The sequence below is a fragment of the Lagenorhynchus albirostris genome, chromosome 7, assembly GCF_949774975.1.
Source record: "Lagenorhynchus albirostris chromosome 7, mLagAlb1.1, whole genome shotgun sequence".
In the NCBI taxonomy this organism is placed as follows: Eukaryota; Metazoa; Chordata; class Mammalia; order Artiodactyla; family Delphinidae; genus Lagenorhynchus; species Lagenorhynchus albirostris.
Window position 1 is genome coordinate 81,742,306 of NC_083101.1, and position 19,461 is coordinate 81,761,766.

General features: G+C 40.0%; 1 protein-coding gene across 3 annotated transcripts in view; it reads right to left on the reverse strand.

The window, feature by feature from the left end:
* Positions 1 to 19,461, reverse strand: part of FRMD3 (FERM domain containing 3) — a 316,055-nt gene that overhangs the window by 23,580 nt on the left and 273,014 nt on the right. The window contains exon 1 of one of the 3 annotated variants that reach the window (XM_060155299.1): positions 11,905 to 12,170. The exons of the other annotated variants lie outside the window; for them this stretch is intronic. Coding sequence (XP_060011282.1) covers positions 11,905 to 12,031 — 127 coding nt within the window. The 5' untranslated portion in view covers positions 12,032 to 12,170. Of the gene's footprint in view, positions 1 to 11,904; positions 12,171 to 19,461 lie in introns of those variants that run through there. 3 annotated transcript variants of the gene reach the window in all.

Here is a 19,461-nt window from a genome sequence, read left to right on the forward strand (position 1 = left end):
TAGCAAGGTGAAATAGTGGCTTCTGGGAGAGACATAATCATGGTCATTAATTCAGGGTCACAAAAGTGAGTGCCTCTACAGGCCAGGCAGGTGCCTGATGTGAATGAGTGCAGGCCAGGTATGGGACAGTAGGGAGTGCTGGTGACCGGGGAAAACTGACCATATTGAGCTCCATCTGAAAGCTTTAAAATTCAAATTAAAAAAATAATCTGTGCAGTTCATACAAAAAGAGCCTGTGGGTATTTTTAGGCCTATAGGCTGCTAGTCTACAAATGCTACTAGGTAAATGCTGTGATAAAATCAGGTACATTACTGATGTTTCAAAGTCGCCCAAGTATTCCAGTACTTGGATCTCAACAACAGAAGTATTCTCTTATGTTTCTGGAAAGGAGGAGTTAGGCAGGGAAATAAATGCTTTCTTCCCTGTCATAGTTTTTCTAACCACTAGCATTAGATGTGCTGGAGTTTCATAATACTTTTCCCCTCATCTCTAGGCTCAAATTTTTAGTGGGATAGAGTGGAAAGTAGACCAGACAAAGGCTGGACAACCCAGTTCTGCCACTTACGAGACTTTAGTTCTTAATAACTTCCATCGACCAATTTATGAATAAAGAAGATGCGGTACATATATACAATGGAATATTACTCAGCCATATAAAAGAATATTACTCAGCCATAACGCCATTTGTAGCAACATGGATGGAACTAGAGATTATCTTACTAAGTGAGGTAAGGCAGACAGAGAAAGACAAATATCATATGATATGGCTTATATGTGGAATCTAAAAAAAATGATACAGATGAACTTATTTACAAAACAGAAACAGACTCACAGACTTCAAAAATAAACTTATGGTTACCAGAGGGGGAAGGAGCAGGGGAGGGATAAATTAGGAGTTTGGGCTTAGCAGATACAAACTACTATATATAAAATAGATAAACAACAAGGACCTACTGTACAGCACAGGAAACTCTGCTTAATATTCTATAATAACCTATAAGGGAAAAGAATCTGAAAAAGAATAGATATATGTATAACCAAATCACTTTGCTATACACCTGAAACTAACACAACATTGTAAATCAACTATACCCTGATATAAAATAAAAATTAAAAAAATATTCTTGGAGCTCAGCTTGCTTAACAACAACACAGGAGTAACACCTACCTCATAAGCCTGGGGTAAGGGTTAAACAAAATTATGGATGCATAAGTGCTGTCTGTATCAAAAAAAAGCTATAGGAATTATATGTTACTATCTTACCAAAGAAAATTAGGCTACATTGGCCTATTTCTAAGCAATATGTACGTACAATCTATTGACAAGCAATATCATTTTATCAACACAGATTAGTTTTCTAACAAGTCCACTACTACAGAGTACAAGGGAAATTATATTATAGTTGGTTATCCATATTTTCTTAATTTTCTTTATGTGATAGATGCTTAAAGTTTCCTACATCCCTTTTCTGATGAACTGGACAAGAATGTCCAAAGAGACCAGAAATGTTAAATTAGTGAGACAATCTACACTGTGTCATTAAATTTATTTTACTTCATCAGTACATGAAAAGCCTCCTAAATGTATTCACAAAGCTCAATGGCTAAAAACGTTTTTTAGAAGTGATATGACAATGCTTAAGGAAAAGGAAATAGCTTTCAAATTTCTATAATTATGCAGCCCAATTAAAATTATATAATAGCTGAAAGTTTCTGACACATAGGAAATAATGTTAACTTATATTTTAGTAAATATAACTATTTTTATGCCATTATTATCATTATTCAACTTGAAGAAATACTTCATGAAGTGAAATAGCGAGAATCAAATGATGCTGAAGGAAAAGACTGGCCACTGATGATGGACAGGCTGTGTGCCTGCTGTGTACAGTCAAGCAGGTTGTGCACTGCTCATTCCAGGCTTTGGCAAATGGCATCACTGGTCACCAGCATTCAGGTTCCCTCTGTGGCACCCCAAGTCACTCTGTGCTGGTACCCAACTATGGAATGCCCCCTAAACCTGCAGAGCAGGGACACAAAGAAAGCGGTACCACCACCTGGCAGGGAGGAGGGTATTTTAGAAAATTGTAGAGGCTTTTTTGGCGGTCACAATGATTGGCAGGGTCAGCATCATTTAGTGGGAGGGCGTCAAGGATGCCAGACATCAAAAAATGCATAGGATGGTCCCACAAAATAAAGAATTATTTTGCATCCCACATAACTTTTAGATGTCCTATTAAATATTATCCATGTTGGTGAGAAATCTATTTAGAATGATTTGAATCTAGAATCTACCTGTGTTTTACATTTAAACCTAAAGCATTTAGATATGATTTTAACATATTTTGAATTTTTCAGGCATACGACCACTGGGTAAATTGAAGGTATCTTGCCAAGAGCTGTTTACCTGTTGAGAACATCACATCACTGCTGTCCGAAATGGCTAAGGTGTCCAAGATGCCTACCTAGTAGCACACGTTCTTGCATCTGTTGAGTGGTGCCCATGTCCCCCCATTACATTCACAGAGGAGCCAGCACCCCATGCCTTCATTCTGCCTCCTGGTGAATCATGCTTAAGAAAAACCTTTGGAAAGACTTAACTATTTTATTATGAATTACTTCCAAGTTCTCCTGTCATTACACTTAGAGCATTATTTTGACTTTTAAAGTTATGTGTAAGTAGACTGTGTTTTCTCTGAGTTTCATTTCAGGATGGTAGAGAGAACATTAAGATCTTTGTTACTGAATCCGAAGGGCACACTGAATCAAAGGATTGACAACCACTGCTCAAGAATACATGAAATTGTCAGGTCTCTATGGAGTTCACATATTTGTTGCCTATTAACCAGAACCGTCCTTGCTGAGGTGGGCTAACTTCTGATTGATCTACTTATGTTGATCGGTGTAGCCATCCTGCCACTGGGAGGTGTGCTGTACTCTTGAATTGAGGATAGGGACAAGAAGAGTGAAGGAAGAGTGGGAGAGAAGGAAGGAAGAGGTCATCACTCCACTTCTAGGAAATATGATGGAGTGGAAAGAACAGTGGCCTGGAATTCTGGGGACCTAGATTCAGTTCCACAGAACTCTGTGTCCTCCGACATGGTACTTCAGTTCTATGAGTCTTAGACTTTTTACCTGAAAAATGGACCACATCCCTTCCAGTCTAGGTCTCTCAAAAAAAGTCCCACTTGGCACTATACATATACTTTCCCTGAAAGCACCAATCACCTGCATATAAGAAGCAGAGCTATTTCTCCTGTATCTGTTGAGAAACATTGTGGGAGTGGGGAAAAGACAAGAGCACTAAAATTTTTAATACATTTTTACAGGGATAGGTATTTTAAGTACATGATCATGTGATATTCATAAGAGGAGATGAGGAAACTGAGGCTCAGAGACGTTAAGTAACCTGCACAAGGTCATGACGCCAGGACACAACAGAGCAGGGGTTTGTACCCAAGCCTGCCTGACTCCAAAGCTTGTTCCAAACCACCATGTTTTCCTGAAGAGAAGGGGATCTGAGAGGCCCAGAAAGACCCTCACTTCTTAACTAAAGAGGAAGAGTCTTGTGTTATTGGCCAATTTCATTTGCTGAAACCACAGTATCATTATATGTAAGGTGATCACTTGTCCCTATTTGCCTGGTACAGTCCCACGGTATGCCTGTTTCCTAGCAGCATTATTAAAGTGCCCCTTTCGCTCTCAAAAGGTTTGCCTAATAGATTTTATGGTCACCTAATTACGTGTTTATATGTCATACCTCCTGTGACTGTATCCTGGAAGCCAAAAAAAAAAAAAAATCACTTGCTGTTGTGGTATAACAAGTTCACTGTATTATGCATGTGCTATCAGTGCCCCAAATGTTTTCTATCCACATTTAGCAGCATGCAGACTTCGAACTGTAGTAAGATGGTACGCCATTAAACTCGTGTGTGACTCCTTTATCTTCCCTTTGCTGGGGATAAAGTCTAATCCTTCGAGAGAAGCTCATGTCTCATGGGTTTAAAGAAAAGATCCTGAGAATGACATGTACTTTTTCAGATGAGGGTTTTCACTTTCAGGCATAGACACTGCAAAATATCTCACACTAGAAATGTTCCTGATGCCTCTGAATATCCTTGGGAAGCTGCCTGCTTGTTCTATTTAAAACCCATAAGAGTCATCCCAGTGACTCTGGAAAGTATAGACGAATGGAAACTTAGACACACACACACACACACACACACACACACACACACACACACACACACACACACACACACACACACACACACACACACACACTTCACAGCAAATCCTAATGTTCTTCCTAGCCATGAACATCAATCTCACTTCTCCTTGTGGTCATCATCTACCAACCTCCTGGTCATGCCTCTAGAGTAGCTGAACATTTTGAAACCTTTGTCTTACCATTTTTTTGATTTCAATATCTAGAATTCAAGAGAATTCAGCCAATCCTTGTCCTCATATTGCAGAAGTCAACTGCCCCTTCTAGACCACTGAAATGGCTCTCACCAAGATATCCAATGATCACCATGTTGCTAAAGACAATGTGTGTTCTCTTCTGTGCTCCTACTGACCACTCTACCTCTGTGACTTCACACTCTCTTGGTTTCCATCTCATGATTCTAAGCTACCTCTGTCTTTTCCACAGTCTTTTCACCTCTATTTGTGGTAGCTTCAGCTCTCTGCTCTTGTCACTCTGTACCCTCTCCCTTAGAGGAGTCTCAACCATATTCATGGCTCCACCATGCTACTGCAGCATTACTCAACACAGCTCTGCAGGTCACTTGTGTCCTTGCCCATTGTTCCTTGAAATTAGTTTGGGAAACGGTGCACACTATCACCTTTTGGACATTACTATTAAGGTTAAGAGTACAAGCTCTCATCAAAAATTATGGCTATCACTGTGGAAAACGATATGGAGATTCCTCAAAAAACTAAAAATAGAACTACCATATGACCCGGCAATTCCACTCCTGGGTATATATCAGAAAAAAACCAAAAACACTTAATTCAAAAAGATATATGCACCCCAATGTTCACAACAACATTATTTACAATTGCCAAGATACGGAAGCAACCTAAGTGTCTACCAACAGATGAATGGATAAAGAAGATGCTGTATATATACAGTGGAATACTACTTAGCCATAAAGAAGGAAATTTTGCCATTGCAGCAACATGGATGGACTTGGAGGGCATTATGCTAAGTGAAATAAGTCAGACAGAGAAAGACAAATACTGTATAATATCACTTATATGTGGAATCTAAAAAACACAACAAACTAGCGAATATAACAAAAAAGAAGCAAACTCACAGAAAAAAACTATTGGTTACCAGTTGGGTGAGGGAAGAGGAAGGGGAAATACAGGAGTAGGGGACTGAAAAGTATAAACTATTAGGTATAAAATAAGCAACAAGGATATATTGTACAATACCAGGAATATAGCCAATATTTTATTTTTTCTTTTTAAAAAAATTTATTGGAATATAGTTGATTTACAATGTTGTGTTAGTTTCAGATGTACAGCAAAGTGATTCATATATATATATATATATATATATATATACACACATATATATTCTTTTTAAAATTCTCTTCCATTATAGGTTATTATAAGATATTGAGTATAGTTTCCTCTACTATACAGTACGTGTTTGTTGGTTATCTATTTTATATATAGTGGTGTGTATATTTTAATCCTAAACTCCTAATTTATCACCCCCTTTCCCCTCTGGTAACCATAAATTCGATTTCTATATCTGAGTCTATTTCTGTTTTGTAAATAAGTTCATTTGTATCATTTTTTTAGATTCCACATACAAGTGATATCATATTTGTCTTTCTCTGTCTGGCTTACTTAGTATGATAATCTCTAGGTCCAGCCATGTTGCTGCAAATGGCATTATTTCATTCTTTTTTATAGCTGAGTAATGTTCCATTGTGTATATATACCACATCTTCTTTATCCATTCATCTGTCAATGGACACTTAGGTTACTTCCATATCTTGGCTACTGTAAATAGTGCTGCAATGAACACTGGGGTGCACATATCTTTTCAAAAAATGGTTTTCTTCAGATATATTTTATAATAACTATAAATGGAGTATAACCTTTAAAAATGGTGAATCACTATATTGTATACCCCTAACATATAATATTGTACACCCCTAACATATAATATTGTACAAAAACTATACTTCAAAGAGTCATGGCTATCATCAAAAAGACAAGTGATTACATGTGCTGGTGAGGATGTAGGGAAAAGGGAACTCCTGTGTACTGTTGGTGCAGCCACTATGGAAAACAGTATGGAGGGTCCCCCCCAAATTAAAAATAGAACTACCATACGATCTAATAATCCCCACTTCTGAGTATATATCCAAAGGAAATGAAAATAGGATCTTGAAGAGATATCTGCACTCCCATGTTCATTGCAGCATTATTCACAATAGCCAAGATATGGAAACAACCTAAATGGCCATCAATGGATGAATGGATAAAGAAGACAGAAGATGTGGTATATGTACACAGTGGCATATTATTCAACCATAAGAAAGAAGAAAATCCTGCCATTTGTGACAACATGGATGGGCCTTGAGGGCATTATGTAGGTGAAATAAATCAGAGAAAGACAAATGCTCCACGGTACCACTTATATGTGGAATCTAAAATAAACAACAACAAAAAAACACAACAACAAAGAAAAGTCAAATTCATAGAAACAAAGTAGAAAAGTGGTCGCCATGGGCTAGGGGGTGGGAGAAACAGGGAAAGGGTGCAAACTTTCAGCTGTAAGATGAATAAGATTTGATGTCCTAATGTAAAACATGGTCATTATAGTTGATAACACTGTTTTATACAATTGAAATTTGCAAGAGAGTAGAACTCAAATGTTCTCACCAAAAAAAAAAAAAAAAAACCAACTGATAAATATGTGAGGTAATGAAAGTGCTAATCAGTTAAGTAGGGGAATCTTTTCACAATGTACATCAAATTGCCACAATATATACTTTAAATATCTTTCAATTTTATTTGTCCATTATACCTCAATAAAGCTGAAATTAAAAAGAATACAAGCTCTTAAATTATCTTTCTGTGTCTGAATCCTGGCCTTGTATTTTCATGTGACCTTGGACAAGTTACTTAATCGCTCTATTCAGTGAAATCTATAAAATGGAAAAATTCAGGCCATACCACATGTGGATACTGTGCACAGAGGAGACATGAATTAATGTGTGGGAAGTGGTTGGCTCACAGTAAACACTCAGTAACATTACTGTTTACCTATTAAAATGTCTGAGAGGTCCCAAAGAGAAGAAACCAGTTTTGCTTTAACTCAATATTTCCCAAATTTATTTGACCAGAGAAGTTTGAACATGACTTAGTTTAGTTTGAGAAACACATGTTACTGAATCTCTGACCCATCTCACCTCAAAACCGTCCAATGAGCTGCAGACTCACCACACACCTGGATGTAGGCTCGTATCCTACATCCAGTCTGCATCTCCCACCCCAGACTTTCCCTCCTCCACCAGTTACTGTATAGTAAATGGCATCACCTTCTATCCACACCAGCAATCTAAGGGTTGGCCATGACTTCTCACTCACTGCTCACCCCATATCCGTCACCAGCTTCTACAAACTCTGCCACCATATTCACTTTCAAAGCGGTCCCTGCCTCTCCATCCCCCCCATGCTTACCACTTCTCAACTGCATGACAGCAATGGCCTCCTCACTGGTTTCCCTGACCTCAGTCTGGCTCCTTCTGAATTGTTGCCAGAACAGTCATTTTTAAATGCCTAATTAGTCAAATGAATCTGAGTCAGGCTGGGACCTGGGACCCTTTGCTGCAGTGCTTGCACCTGGACACACCTCTCCTCCAGCAACAAAATACAAAGAAACTGTATGGGACTAAAATAACTGTGTGCATGTGCAGTTGGGGCAAATACTGGACCCAAAAGATACAGAGACCAAAAAACCCAACTGCCACTTTTGAAGAGGCTGGACCAAAAACAGGGTGTCAGGAGCAAAAGCAAGGTACTGAGAATACCTCCCGCACACACCACCACCAGAGGGGTGAGCAAAACACCTAAGCCACCCCTCTGGCCTGACCCCTGGACACACCCCTACCCTCACCCCATATAAGGAACAAGCTTGCCCCCCTCAGGGAGCCAGCAAGCAAGGGAACCTGTTGTTTGTTCTCGCTCCCCCCTGCCACAGCAGGGGCCCCAATAAAGCCTTGCCTGAATTTCTTGTCTTGCCTCTAGTCAATTTCTATTGCTAGGGAAGGCCATGAACCCTGGTTGGTAACAAATCCTCTTCTTAAAAGGTTTTTCATGGCTTTCAGGATAAAACTTAAACTCCAGCTTAGTATAAAATGCACACCTCTACACCACACATTTCCACCGTTCCTATCTATTTAGAGGTGCCCAAATGTGTTACGCTGTATCATGCCTCTGTGCCTTTGCACAGACTGTTGCCTCTCCCTGGAATGTCCTTCTGCACTCAGATGGCTCCTACTCGTTCTTTAAGACCTCATCTTTCACCTCCTCTCGGAAGGCTCTCCTACGTACATGCTTATCACAGTTTCCATGGTTGACTCATTCATTTCTCTCCCAGATGATTCGTCTCAGCCAATGATGGTAATTCCATTCTCTTGGCGGTCTCTGGTTTGGAAGTGGGTATGTGAGCCAACCCTGAGAATGAAAAACGAAGGGAAGAGTCGCCAGGGGGAGAGAGGTAGAGGGGGAAATTCTGACAAAGGTTTCTTGCTTCTAAGAAGAACATACTGGACAGATACAGACTTTCTCTTGACATTGTATGTGAAAGAGACACCAGGAATTCTGGCAGCCATCCTATGATGCTGATGGCAAATGGTCTGAGGGGGAGCTCTGGCCAACTGAGAAGAGCAGTGCAGAGAGAGAAAATGAGCCTGGCTTCTCAATCCTGGAATCATCCCTGACTCTGGACTTGGTGTTGTCTTGGATAATAAATCACTTTATTATTTAAACCCGTGTTTGTTAGAGTTCCTTGCTGCTAATGTCATGCTAACTGATGCAGCTGTCACCATCTCATGGGTCTCTCTGTCATCACAATCAATCATCACACCAAAGTCAGGAACACGACACAAAACCCTCACTGAACTTCAGCGTCATCCTGGTGGACCTCAATAATGCAATAAGATAAAGACAACAAAGAAGAAGTGTAAATACTAGAAAGGAAGGCACAAAACTGTCACTATTTCCAGGTGATAGTATCATCTACAAGAAAAGGCAAAGATTCGAATAAGCTAGGGGAATTAATCAGAAGTCAGTAAGGTGTTCAGATTCAAAACAGGTGATTTACTACACACACGCAAAGACCATAAAAAATATGATAATGGAAAATCCCATTCAAAATAGCTAAACGCTATTAGAATAGCCACGTAATATCCAGGATATCCATAAGAAATATGCAAAACTTGTGTGAGGACAACATTAAGACAGAGCTGTATAACCTAAAATAGCTAAACGCTATTAGAATAGCCACGTAATATCCAGGATATCCATAAGAAATATGCAAAACTTGTGTGAGGACAACATTAAGACAGAGCTGTATAACCTAAAAGAAAATCTGAAAAAAATGAAGGAATATATCAGTGTTCCTGAATAGAAGTCAGTTATTTTGAAGATCTAGATCTCCTCTAATTAAACTAAAATTCACTGCAATTTCAATATAAATCTCAACACATTTTCAGAAATGACAAATGGAGAAAGTGCACAAGATTAATCAAGAAACTCTGGATAAAAAAAGATCCATGAGGGGGAACTTGACCTGTCTGATGTCAAAACTATACTATAGTTAATAATGGAGCAGGAATACTAAAATATGCAATTCAGAAATATACCTTTGAAAATAATGAACGGTTATGATAAATAACTTTGAGAAAAATCACTAACCAACTGGGAGAGGGAAAAAGTATATCCCTTCTTCATGTCAAACACACATAAAAATTCCAAAGAAGTTAACAGGTCAAATAAAAACAAATATTAGATCAAACCACATGAAATCACCATTTTTGTAGGTCAAAAGCAGCTGAGTATCAGCAATTTCACATAGTTCAAGCTAATGCATTAATTATGAGGATGAAAACACAGAAAACATGTTTATAATCTTGGAATGAGGGAAACTGACATAAAATAATAAAACTTAGAACATAGAAAAATTAAGTAGTCTGCACATGCAGAAGCTGTCTGTGCATATGAAAAGTGCCTGTGCTACAAAGTTAACATTAAAATAAGTTAAAAGCCAAGAACAAATTATGAGGAAAGAAGTTAATACTTGTAAAAGGCAAAAGATTAATATGCAGATTATAAAAGAATTCCCACAATCTATAAGGGAAGGACAAAAGAAAACAAATTCATAAAGTAAACAAGTAATTCCCAGGAGAAATGCACGTGGACAATTATCCTTTGAAAAGATGCTCACCCTCACTAGGAAAAAGGAAAAGGCAAATTAAAACAATAAAATCTCATTTTTTTTTTTCAATCTTAGAAATTGGTCACATCAGGGTTAGTGCTTATGTGGGGAAGCAGCCATTTTCCTACTCACCTTGTTAGTGAGTGTTAGTCTTTCAGAGGATAATTTATTTGCCCATTTCCATCAAAATTTAAAATGTGTACATCCTTCAACTTTTAAGAATCTGTCATAAAGAAATACTTGTATATGCACATTCATTGCAGCACTGTTACAGCTAATAAATAGGAAATATCAGTTTTCCAACAGTAATTTGGTGATTAAATAAATTATGGCATCTCTACACTACATGATATTATTCAGCTAATTTATAAAAGGATACAGATTAATATGTATCGATATGGAAAGTCCTTCAAGCCATATGATAAAGTGAAAAAAATGAATTGTAAAATAATACATACAGAACAATCCTATTTATGTAAAAAAATAATCCTATGTCCATTCTACACGTCAATGTGCATAGACTGGCTAATAATATGCATCTCCCTACCCCAGTCTGTCCTAGGGTCAAGGAAAACATTCTATAAAATTGTACTTTAAAAATCTTTTATAATAAGAACACATAATCTATTATCTATGTCATTATACAAATACAATTAATTTCATTTCAATTCACTTAGAAGTCAGTTCCACACATGTGCATGTGGTATGGCCAATTCCAGACATTTCCCAGGATTTTAAAAATTTTAATCATTTGGTGAAAACCACATATACATATATAACAGCAGCTCCTTTCCTGCTGTAGGCTCTGATTTTTTAAAATTCCTATTTCAATTCCTATTTTCCCCCAAGGACCACAGAATAACACACAAAATACATTTTCAATGAAAAGGAAATTAGCAGAACATCAGTTTGATCCCAGTTCTTTAACTGCTATTGTATTTCAGGACAGCTCTACTTTGAAGATAAAGGGGAGTTTTGCCTCATCCAGGCAAGCACACTTGAAGATCTTAAACTTTGAACAATAAAAGGAGGGAGGAGCATGTTTTGATCATCCAATCTGTCCTGTCTATGATCTTCAGTCATTCCTGGGCTATCTGGATTGGACACCCCACTGCTGCCTCCTTCCTAACGGGGCTACAACTGGCATGTAATTTATTAGCCTTTAGGATGACTTCATACCATTTCACTTAATAGGAGGGCCAGGACCCCCATTTCAAGCCCTCCCATTTTCCCTCAGCGCTCGCTTGCTCACTCTCTCCTTCCTGCCTGCCTCTCTGCTTTTCTCCCTCCCTCTCTTTCTCATCCTTATCACAAACCTTTGACACTGGGTTCGCCTAGGCTTCTCTTCCAGCCACCGGCCCCCGCGGTGAGCCGGCAGCTGGAAAGCCCGCACTCTCCGCAGGCGCAGAGGAGAGCCCAGCGCCAGGGCACGTACCCGTGTTTCTGGCTGTGATCTTGGAACTGTGTCTCAGCAGACGGACAAACACGTTGCTGCTGCAGTGGTTCACCAACTGCAGGCGGAGACCCCTCCGAGTCTGGATCTTGACCAAGCATTTTGCCATTACTGGTGCTTCAATTCCCTCAGTCTCCTCCTCCTGTCATGGCCCAGGGCAGCTACCGCCAGCCATAGTGGCTTTGACCTTTCACTAACTGTCCATTCTGTTTTAAAGGACCGAGGCAGGGCGCACTGAATGAATCAAATGTCAGGCTCCTAATGCAGCCAACAGAAATAACTCAGGAGGGATCAGCATGGGGCCGGAGGAGGGAGGGGGCTGCTATTTTTAAACTCTCCACTCACTCCCCTAACAGACAATGAAATAATATGCATCTCCCTACCCCAGTCTGTCCTAAACCATCCAGGCCAGAGGACCCCAGCCAAATGCCCTACAGTGTCCTAACAATTGAATGTCCCCCCTAAAGATAAAAACGACAACTGGACAACTGTGCAATGGAGAACACCCCCTTGATTTCTTTTAAAAATAATTTGAATCTTTATTAAGTTCTAGAGCAGCGCTGTCCAGTAAAAATACAACGCAAGCCACATTAAAGAAGAAAGCATATGAGAAGTAAAAGAATAAATTAAAATTAATTTTAATAATGCTCTTTTAATTTTTTAAAATTTATTTATTTAATTTATTTTTTTTGGCTGTATTGGGTCTTTGTTGCTGTGTGCAGGCCTTCTCTAGTTGCGGCGAGCGGGGGCTACTCTTTGTTGCGGTGCGCGGGCTTCTCATTGCAGTGGCTTCTCTTGTTGTGGAGCACGGGCTCTAGGCGCACAGGCTTCAGTAGTTGTGGCACGCAGGCTTCAGTATTTGTGACTCACGGGCTCTAGAGCGCAGGCTCAGTAGTTGCGGCGCACGGGCTTAGCTGCTCGGCAGCATGTGGGATCTTCCCGGACCAGGGCTAGAACCCGTGTCCCCTGCATTGGCAGGCGGATTCTTAACCGCGGTGCTACCAGGGAAGCCCCAATAATGCTCTTTATTTGAAGCCAAGATATCCAAAATAGTATCATTCACTATATAACAATAACAAAATAATAAAAGTTTAGATACTTTTTTTCGTACTAAGTCTTTGAAGTTGGTGTACATTTGCACACTTACAGCATGTCTCCATTCAGACCAGCCACATTGCCAGTGCTCAGCAGCCACAGGGGCTGCCGTGTTAGACAGCACAGCTCTGGACAAATCGCTGAGCTCCTCACAGCATTATCTCTGTTCTCACAGGGATGCTAACATTTTCTTCATTTTATAGAGAAGGAAACAACATCCTGGAAAAAGTAACTGCCCTGACCAAATTTATAGTTAGTAAGTGGCAAAGCCATGATTTGAACCTAAGCATCCAATTAACATCAGGTGACTAAGAAGACAGTCCCCCAGGAAGAGAGCTGTTACTGCCCCCACTTCTAACCACATGTGTTTTCAATGCAGGAGCTAAATGTTACATTCTCTCTCTCAGGACTTTTGAAAGTCCTGCACTTGTACCTCTGAGGCATGAAATGTGCTTGCATCCCAGAGTAAGTGCTCAGGGAGCAAAATGTTTTCAATGTTTTCAGAGTATTGAAAAATTCCTATATTTGAAAAAATTTCAACTGATTAACAACTGTGCGCCACATACTATCCTTCAGTTCTATTTCTTGGCTGGTATATTTTTCCCACTCTCATTTTTAGAAGAAAAAAAAAATCCTCCCATTATTTAATTATTCATGCATGCATTTTTCTACTTTAAATGGCTACTGAGGGCAAAAGATAATTTTCTAATAAAAATATTCTTTTCTTTCCCCTCTCCTGACAAAATAAACCATTATATGCAGGGCAGTCAGCTGAAATTCTGCATTGTTATACTTCACTGTGGGAATATAAATTGATTTAGCATTTCTGGAAAGAAGTTTAGAAAAATATATTGAGTTTTATAGGAGTGATATTCGTTGACTCAGAAATTCCACTTTTAGGAATTTAGCCTGAGGAAATAATGAGAAACGTTGACAAAAATTTTTGGACAAAGGTTTTCATCAGAGTATCATTTATTATAGCAAAAAGAAAAAAATAAATCTAAATTTCCAGTGGGAAAATGAGTAAATACATGTGATGGAATATTGTACATCCATTAAAATGTATGTTTAGGAGTTTAATGATGTGAGGGAGAGCTTGCAATGTATTGATAAGTGGAAAAAGCAGTTTATATAAGCAGTATGACCTCAACTATGTAAAAAATGTACATTACGGAACAGATTATAAATCTTGAAAGGGGAGAAGGGTGGTAGCCAGTTGTGCACTGTGGGCTGAGGTCACCGCTAGAGACCTCCCAGGGGGCTCCCTCACCCTGCCCACTGGTTGTCAGTTCCAGGTATAGTAGGGCAGTTCCTACTCTCACAGCCATTAGTCAATTTCGAAACCCTACACTTGAAAGTTAAGTACCCCTAAAAATTCACAAAATCTTCAGGCCTTTGCAATTCCCCTTGTGATATAATTCTGAGCAGAATCCCCATATATAAAATAGACTGCACAGAGTGGGGCCCTGGGGTAGTACTTGCTAGGTCTTGCCTCACTAGCCTCCAACAGTGGTTCTTGAAGAACTACTGAAAATCTTTAGGATACTGGAAAACAAATCAGAAAATCCCCATCCCAGGTGAATCAATGCTGTGCAGTGACACAGATAAAAGATTTCAAAGATTAATGTGGGCTCATTTGCATAGCAGTAGACCAGGGCTCAGACATTGAGAAAACCTCCCTTTGCCTGTTTGGAGGGAATACAGATGAATCTGTGTGCTTATCATTATAAATTATAAAGACAACATGATGTGAACCTGAGGGCCCACTCTAAACAAACAGCCCTTCCAAAAAAACAAAACAAAAACAAACAACAACAACAAAAAACCAAGAAAGCAAATTAAAAACCTGAAACAAAACCACCACCATACTTTATTTCTGTTCTTTTCCACCGGGAGAGTTATTCTCCGTTAATTCTCAAGCTTCAAATCTCATTATAGTTTTGAAGTGTCTCCTTCTTTCCTTTTATTAACTACTAGTCATAATATTTTGCATTTCGTGCATGTAAAATTTTTCCCTTTATTTTAGCTTGTTCCCACTCTTTGTGCTACTTTTGAGAGATCTTAAGTAGATTCTTTCACCCTCTTTCTTCTGGGGACCTTCAACTTTTATTTAGAGAGAGGGAACCTAGAAGGACCAGCATCCCATATTGTGCCATATTTCTCTCTACCTTGCCCTACTCTACCCAAAGGTGTGGCTACATTTCAAGAGGAAGAAGCAAAGGAAGGCAGAGATGCGGAGCCAACCCAAAGGATTCTGGGAGGAACTGCACAGGAGGCTTGTTTTCGTTTGAGGCACTGCGCTCACAGACTGATATCAACAGCACAACATTTAGGTGCCCTTGAATATCCTTCCTGTTTAGATTTGTCTGTTTGTTTGAAGAATCAGGAATGCATGTCTGGGCATGACAAGAGGCTAAAGAAAACAGCGGATATGTGTGAAGAGGGGAATCGATTTTCCACAGTGAGATGTCAGAAACACTGATAAATCAGGCAGAAGCCACCGCGGAGGAAGAGAGTTCAATGGTAAGAGCAGTTCACGAGCCTGGATTTCATGTCTACTTTTGTGACAAACTTCCTGACACAGATTTGAGGCAAGGGAACAAGCTTGTCTCTGCTTTGTGGGTGACTGGGAGCTACTGGATGACTTGGAACCCTGGTGCATTTGAAAATGGAGACAATACTTCTCCCGTGGATGTTAGGACAAGGAAATGAGATCATGTATATCAACTGCCTTGCGTAGTGCTGGTTCCTGGTTGATGAACCAGAACTTACTAAGGAGTTACAGAAGGCAAGGTTTAAAGCACAAGCTCTGGGTTCTAATACCAGCTGTACCGTTTATCTCTGACCTCAGTTTCCATGCCTGTAAAATGAGCATAGCAAAGGCAGGGCCCACCTCCCAGGGCTGTTGTGAGGATTAATAGGTAATCCACGTGGCATGCTCAGATCAGTGCCCAGCACAGGTTACTCAAGAAAAATTAGTGATTTTTTTTTTTTTAACACATGCTCATTCTTTTCTCTCCTTTACTCAAGGGGAAGACAGTGAGGATTTTAAATCATCTGGATTTTCTTCCATCAACCATCTGTCTCTAACATTTCTAGTTACTTCTCCCCAAATAGTAGGGAAGCGGCATTGCAGGTTGTTAAGTTTACCTGACCAGCCCTGTAACCTTGGGAAAGCTACATAAGCTTGTTGAACTGTAGTTTTCTGCCTGTAGAATAGTACTGATGTTGGCACTTACGTAACTGAGTGCCTGATACGTAGCAGGCACAATAAATATCATGTACCTTAGTCGCTGTTTTGAAAACTCACAGATTTCACAGGTGTAGTGGATTTGGCCATTAGTTAAAAGAGTTATGGAGATTCACTGAAATTTTAGCTAACTGCTAACTCCAATGAGAAAGATAATAAAAAGTTATTACATACGTTAAATGTTCTTTGTAATACATTTAGACATTAAGTACCAATTATTAGGAGTCCTGGGCACTATCACATATTATATTTATCATATAATAAAATATAATAATGATATAAAACATTGTAATACTATATTTGTGATACAGTGGGTATATTCTTGGGTGTATAATAAGGAGGAATGGAAGCAGTTCCCAGCACCACTAAGTGACAGGGCTGTTCGGTCAGGTAGTCAATCATCTGCGTAATTCAATTTCCTCCTTCGTAAAGTGAGGCAACATTATCTGTTCTATCCATGTCAAGGAAGTGGTCATGAGGCTCAAATTATGATAACTCATGTGGAGAAAACTCTGAAAAGGTATAAGGTGCTTTGGCATATCAAATGCTCTTCCTTTTAGCATCCCCCTTATTAGATGAAGCATTCACTGAGTGCTTCCTGCCTGTAAAATGAGAGCACTGCTCGGCGGGGCCAGGCATCACCATGCAGTGGTGGGAAAGAGGCCAAGAAACCCCTCCGGAGAATTACAGTTGCAGACAGAATAGAATAGACATTAAACAGCACAGCTGGGCTCTCCTCAACATCATTGTGGGGAAGGAGAATGCTCTTCACAGGAACTTCATGGCTGTAGAGGATTCTAGCATAAGGGCTCATCCATCTGTTGCCCTGACCATCCCATACACCGATAACTGTGGTATCTCTAGACAGGCAGCTTATGCGCGCCGAGACAGACAATGAGAGAGAGTCAGAGACAGAGAGAGAGACAGAGAGGTGGGAAGGCGGGCAGAATGTACAGGGCCCTCTCTCCGTCTGCTCGGGCCACTGGTGATGATTTCTCGACGGGCAGAAAATACAGACAGAATGCTCCATCAGACACTGCCCTGCTCTGCCTTCCTGCCTCCCTGTGTCCTGTCCCTCACTTTTCCCCCCCCCCAACCTTTCAGTGTCAATATCTTCGAAATAAAACCTTAGGCGGTTGTCATTATTATTCTTATTATTTAAAAAAAGCACTATCTGCACAGTGTAGGAAAGTGGAGAACTACCAGAAGTTAGGAAATGGGTGGAGATCCCAACAGTCCCTCAAAAGCGACAGCCCAGAGAAAACTGCTGCTGAAATTTGCTCTATTTCCTACCAGACCTGCAGGAGCTTTAAGTTCAAAAGGGTTGCAAATATAGTTAAAATAATTGCAAGATGGTGAGGTCTAGAGAAGCCATAATTGAGTATGAAATTTTAACCTCAAAGCCTAAAATACCAACGTATTGTGCTATATATCATTCTGTGTGATGTTTTGTGTTTTTTTTTTTTTTTGTGGTACACGGGCCTCTCACTGTTGTGGCCTCTCCCGCTGCGGAGCACAGGCTCCGGACGCATAGGCTCAGCGGCCATGGCTCACGGGCCCAGCCGCTCCGCGGCATGTGGGATCTTCCGGGACCGGGGCACGAACCCGTGTCCCCTGCATCGGCAGTCGGACTCTCAACCACTGCGCCACCAGGGAAGCCGTGTGTGATGTTTTGAGCTAAAAATTTTAAAACTGAATTTTTTCTTCAGGGTCTGACTTTCTGAGTGCTATTTACCAAGATCTGAGCAAGCCTCAGTTTGCCTGCTCTTCACCTCCTTCCTTCTCTGACAGAGTGTCCATGAAAGGCTGCTTTAGAAGATGCTCCATAAGGACAGACAAGCCTGCATCCAGGTGAGCCAGTTCACAGACTGGTTGGCTAGTCATTCATTCATCCAACAGATACTCCCTGAGCACCTTCAGTGTTTTAAGCACACTGAGTGCGAGCCTGATCACGGTCTCGGCCCCATCCTGGAGGGCGATATAGTTGTGCAACAGGTAAACCAACAAATAGACAAGACAGCATGAGTGCTATGAAGGGAATAAAAGGATGTTATCATCATCAATAACTTGGCAGGAGTGGTTTTGGGGGTGAAGCTTCAGATGGAGCCGTTGGGGAAAGACCATCTTAGGGTGACAGTTTACCCTACATCTTAAGAGGAGACAGAAGGATCCCAGTTATGCAAGGATACCTTATCATATACTGAATGCTTATCTGGCATAGGGAAGTCTGTTTGGGGGCTTTCTCTCTGGCACCTGAATCAGCGTCTTCATTACTTTTGCTTCAGAGTAATGACAGGTCACCCTTACTGAGGGCTTGATATGCACCAGGCTTTGCTCTAAGCCCTTCATATACATTCTCTCAGGAATGCTGATCTTATTTTTGAGAGTACCATTGTCTTTTTCATAGTTAAAAAAGAAAAAAAAAATATATATATATATCCTGTTGCTATAAGTCAATTAATACTTATGACTACCGTATTAACTAGGGTTATTATCTCTAAATTTTACAGATAAGGAAACAGAGGCTTAAAGATTAGGAGCCACGTCCTACAAAAATAAAGGAGTGCCTTCCAGGAACATCACACCTTCCCCCAAACACACAGCATCACTGAACCTTCCTTCTCCCTCACCCTTTATCTAGACAAACACCCACCTGTCAATTCCACCTCCTAATTCTTCTCCCTCACCCACTTCCCAGTCTCAGCCACCTCACTGGAGTCTGATGCATCTGCCCTCTCACCCTCCGACACATTCATCTCAGAGTATCTAGATACAAAGCAAGTTTTAAAAAACACACATCTGTTCACCTCACTCACTTGAAACTGTCAGAGAGCTTCTTTCAAACATATCCAGTAGGGATATTCTTGGAACTTTTAGCTCATAAATTTAGAACAAAAGCTTAGTGATAATTTCTCATGGCCACAGAATCTTAACAAATAGAGATAGATTCCATACGCTTGATGGAAAATCTAAAGATGAAGAATGGCATTTGCTTAAATAACCTTCCCAATTAGGTCCCAGAGTATAACGCTGGAAACTTCTCTAGAGCTTTAGGAGAAAAGGTATTAAGTAACTTCTCAAGTGAATTTGCTTCTTGCTTTGTCTTTTAGGATTTTTTTTTTCTTTTCGTTTTCTGGTAATCCAGATTCTATCAAACAAATCAAAGAGAAAGGAAACCCACAGTGGGGTGAGGG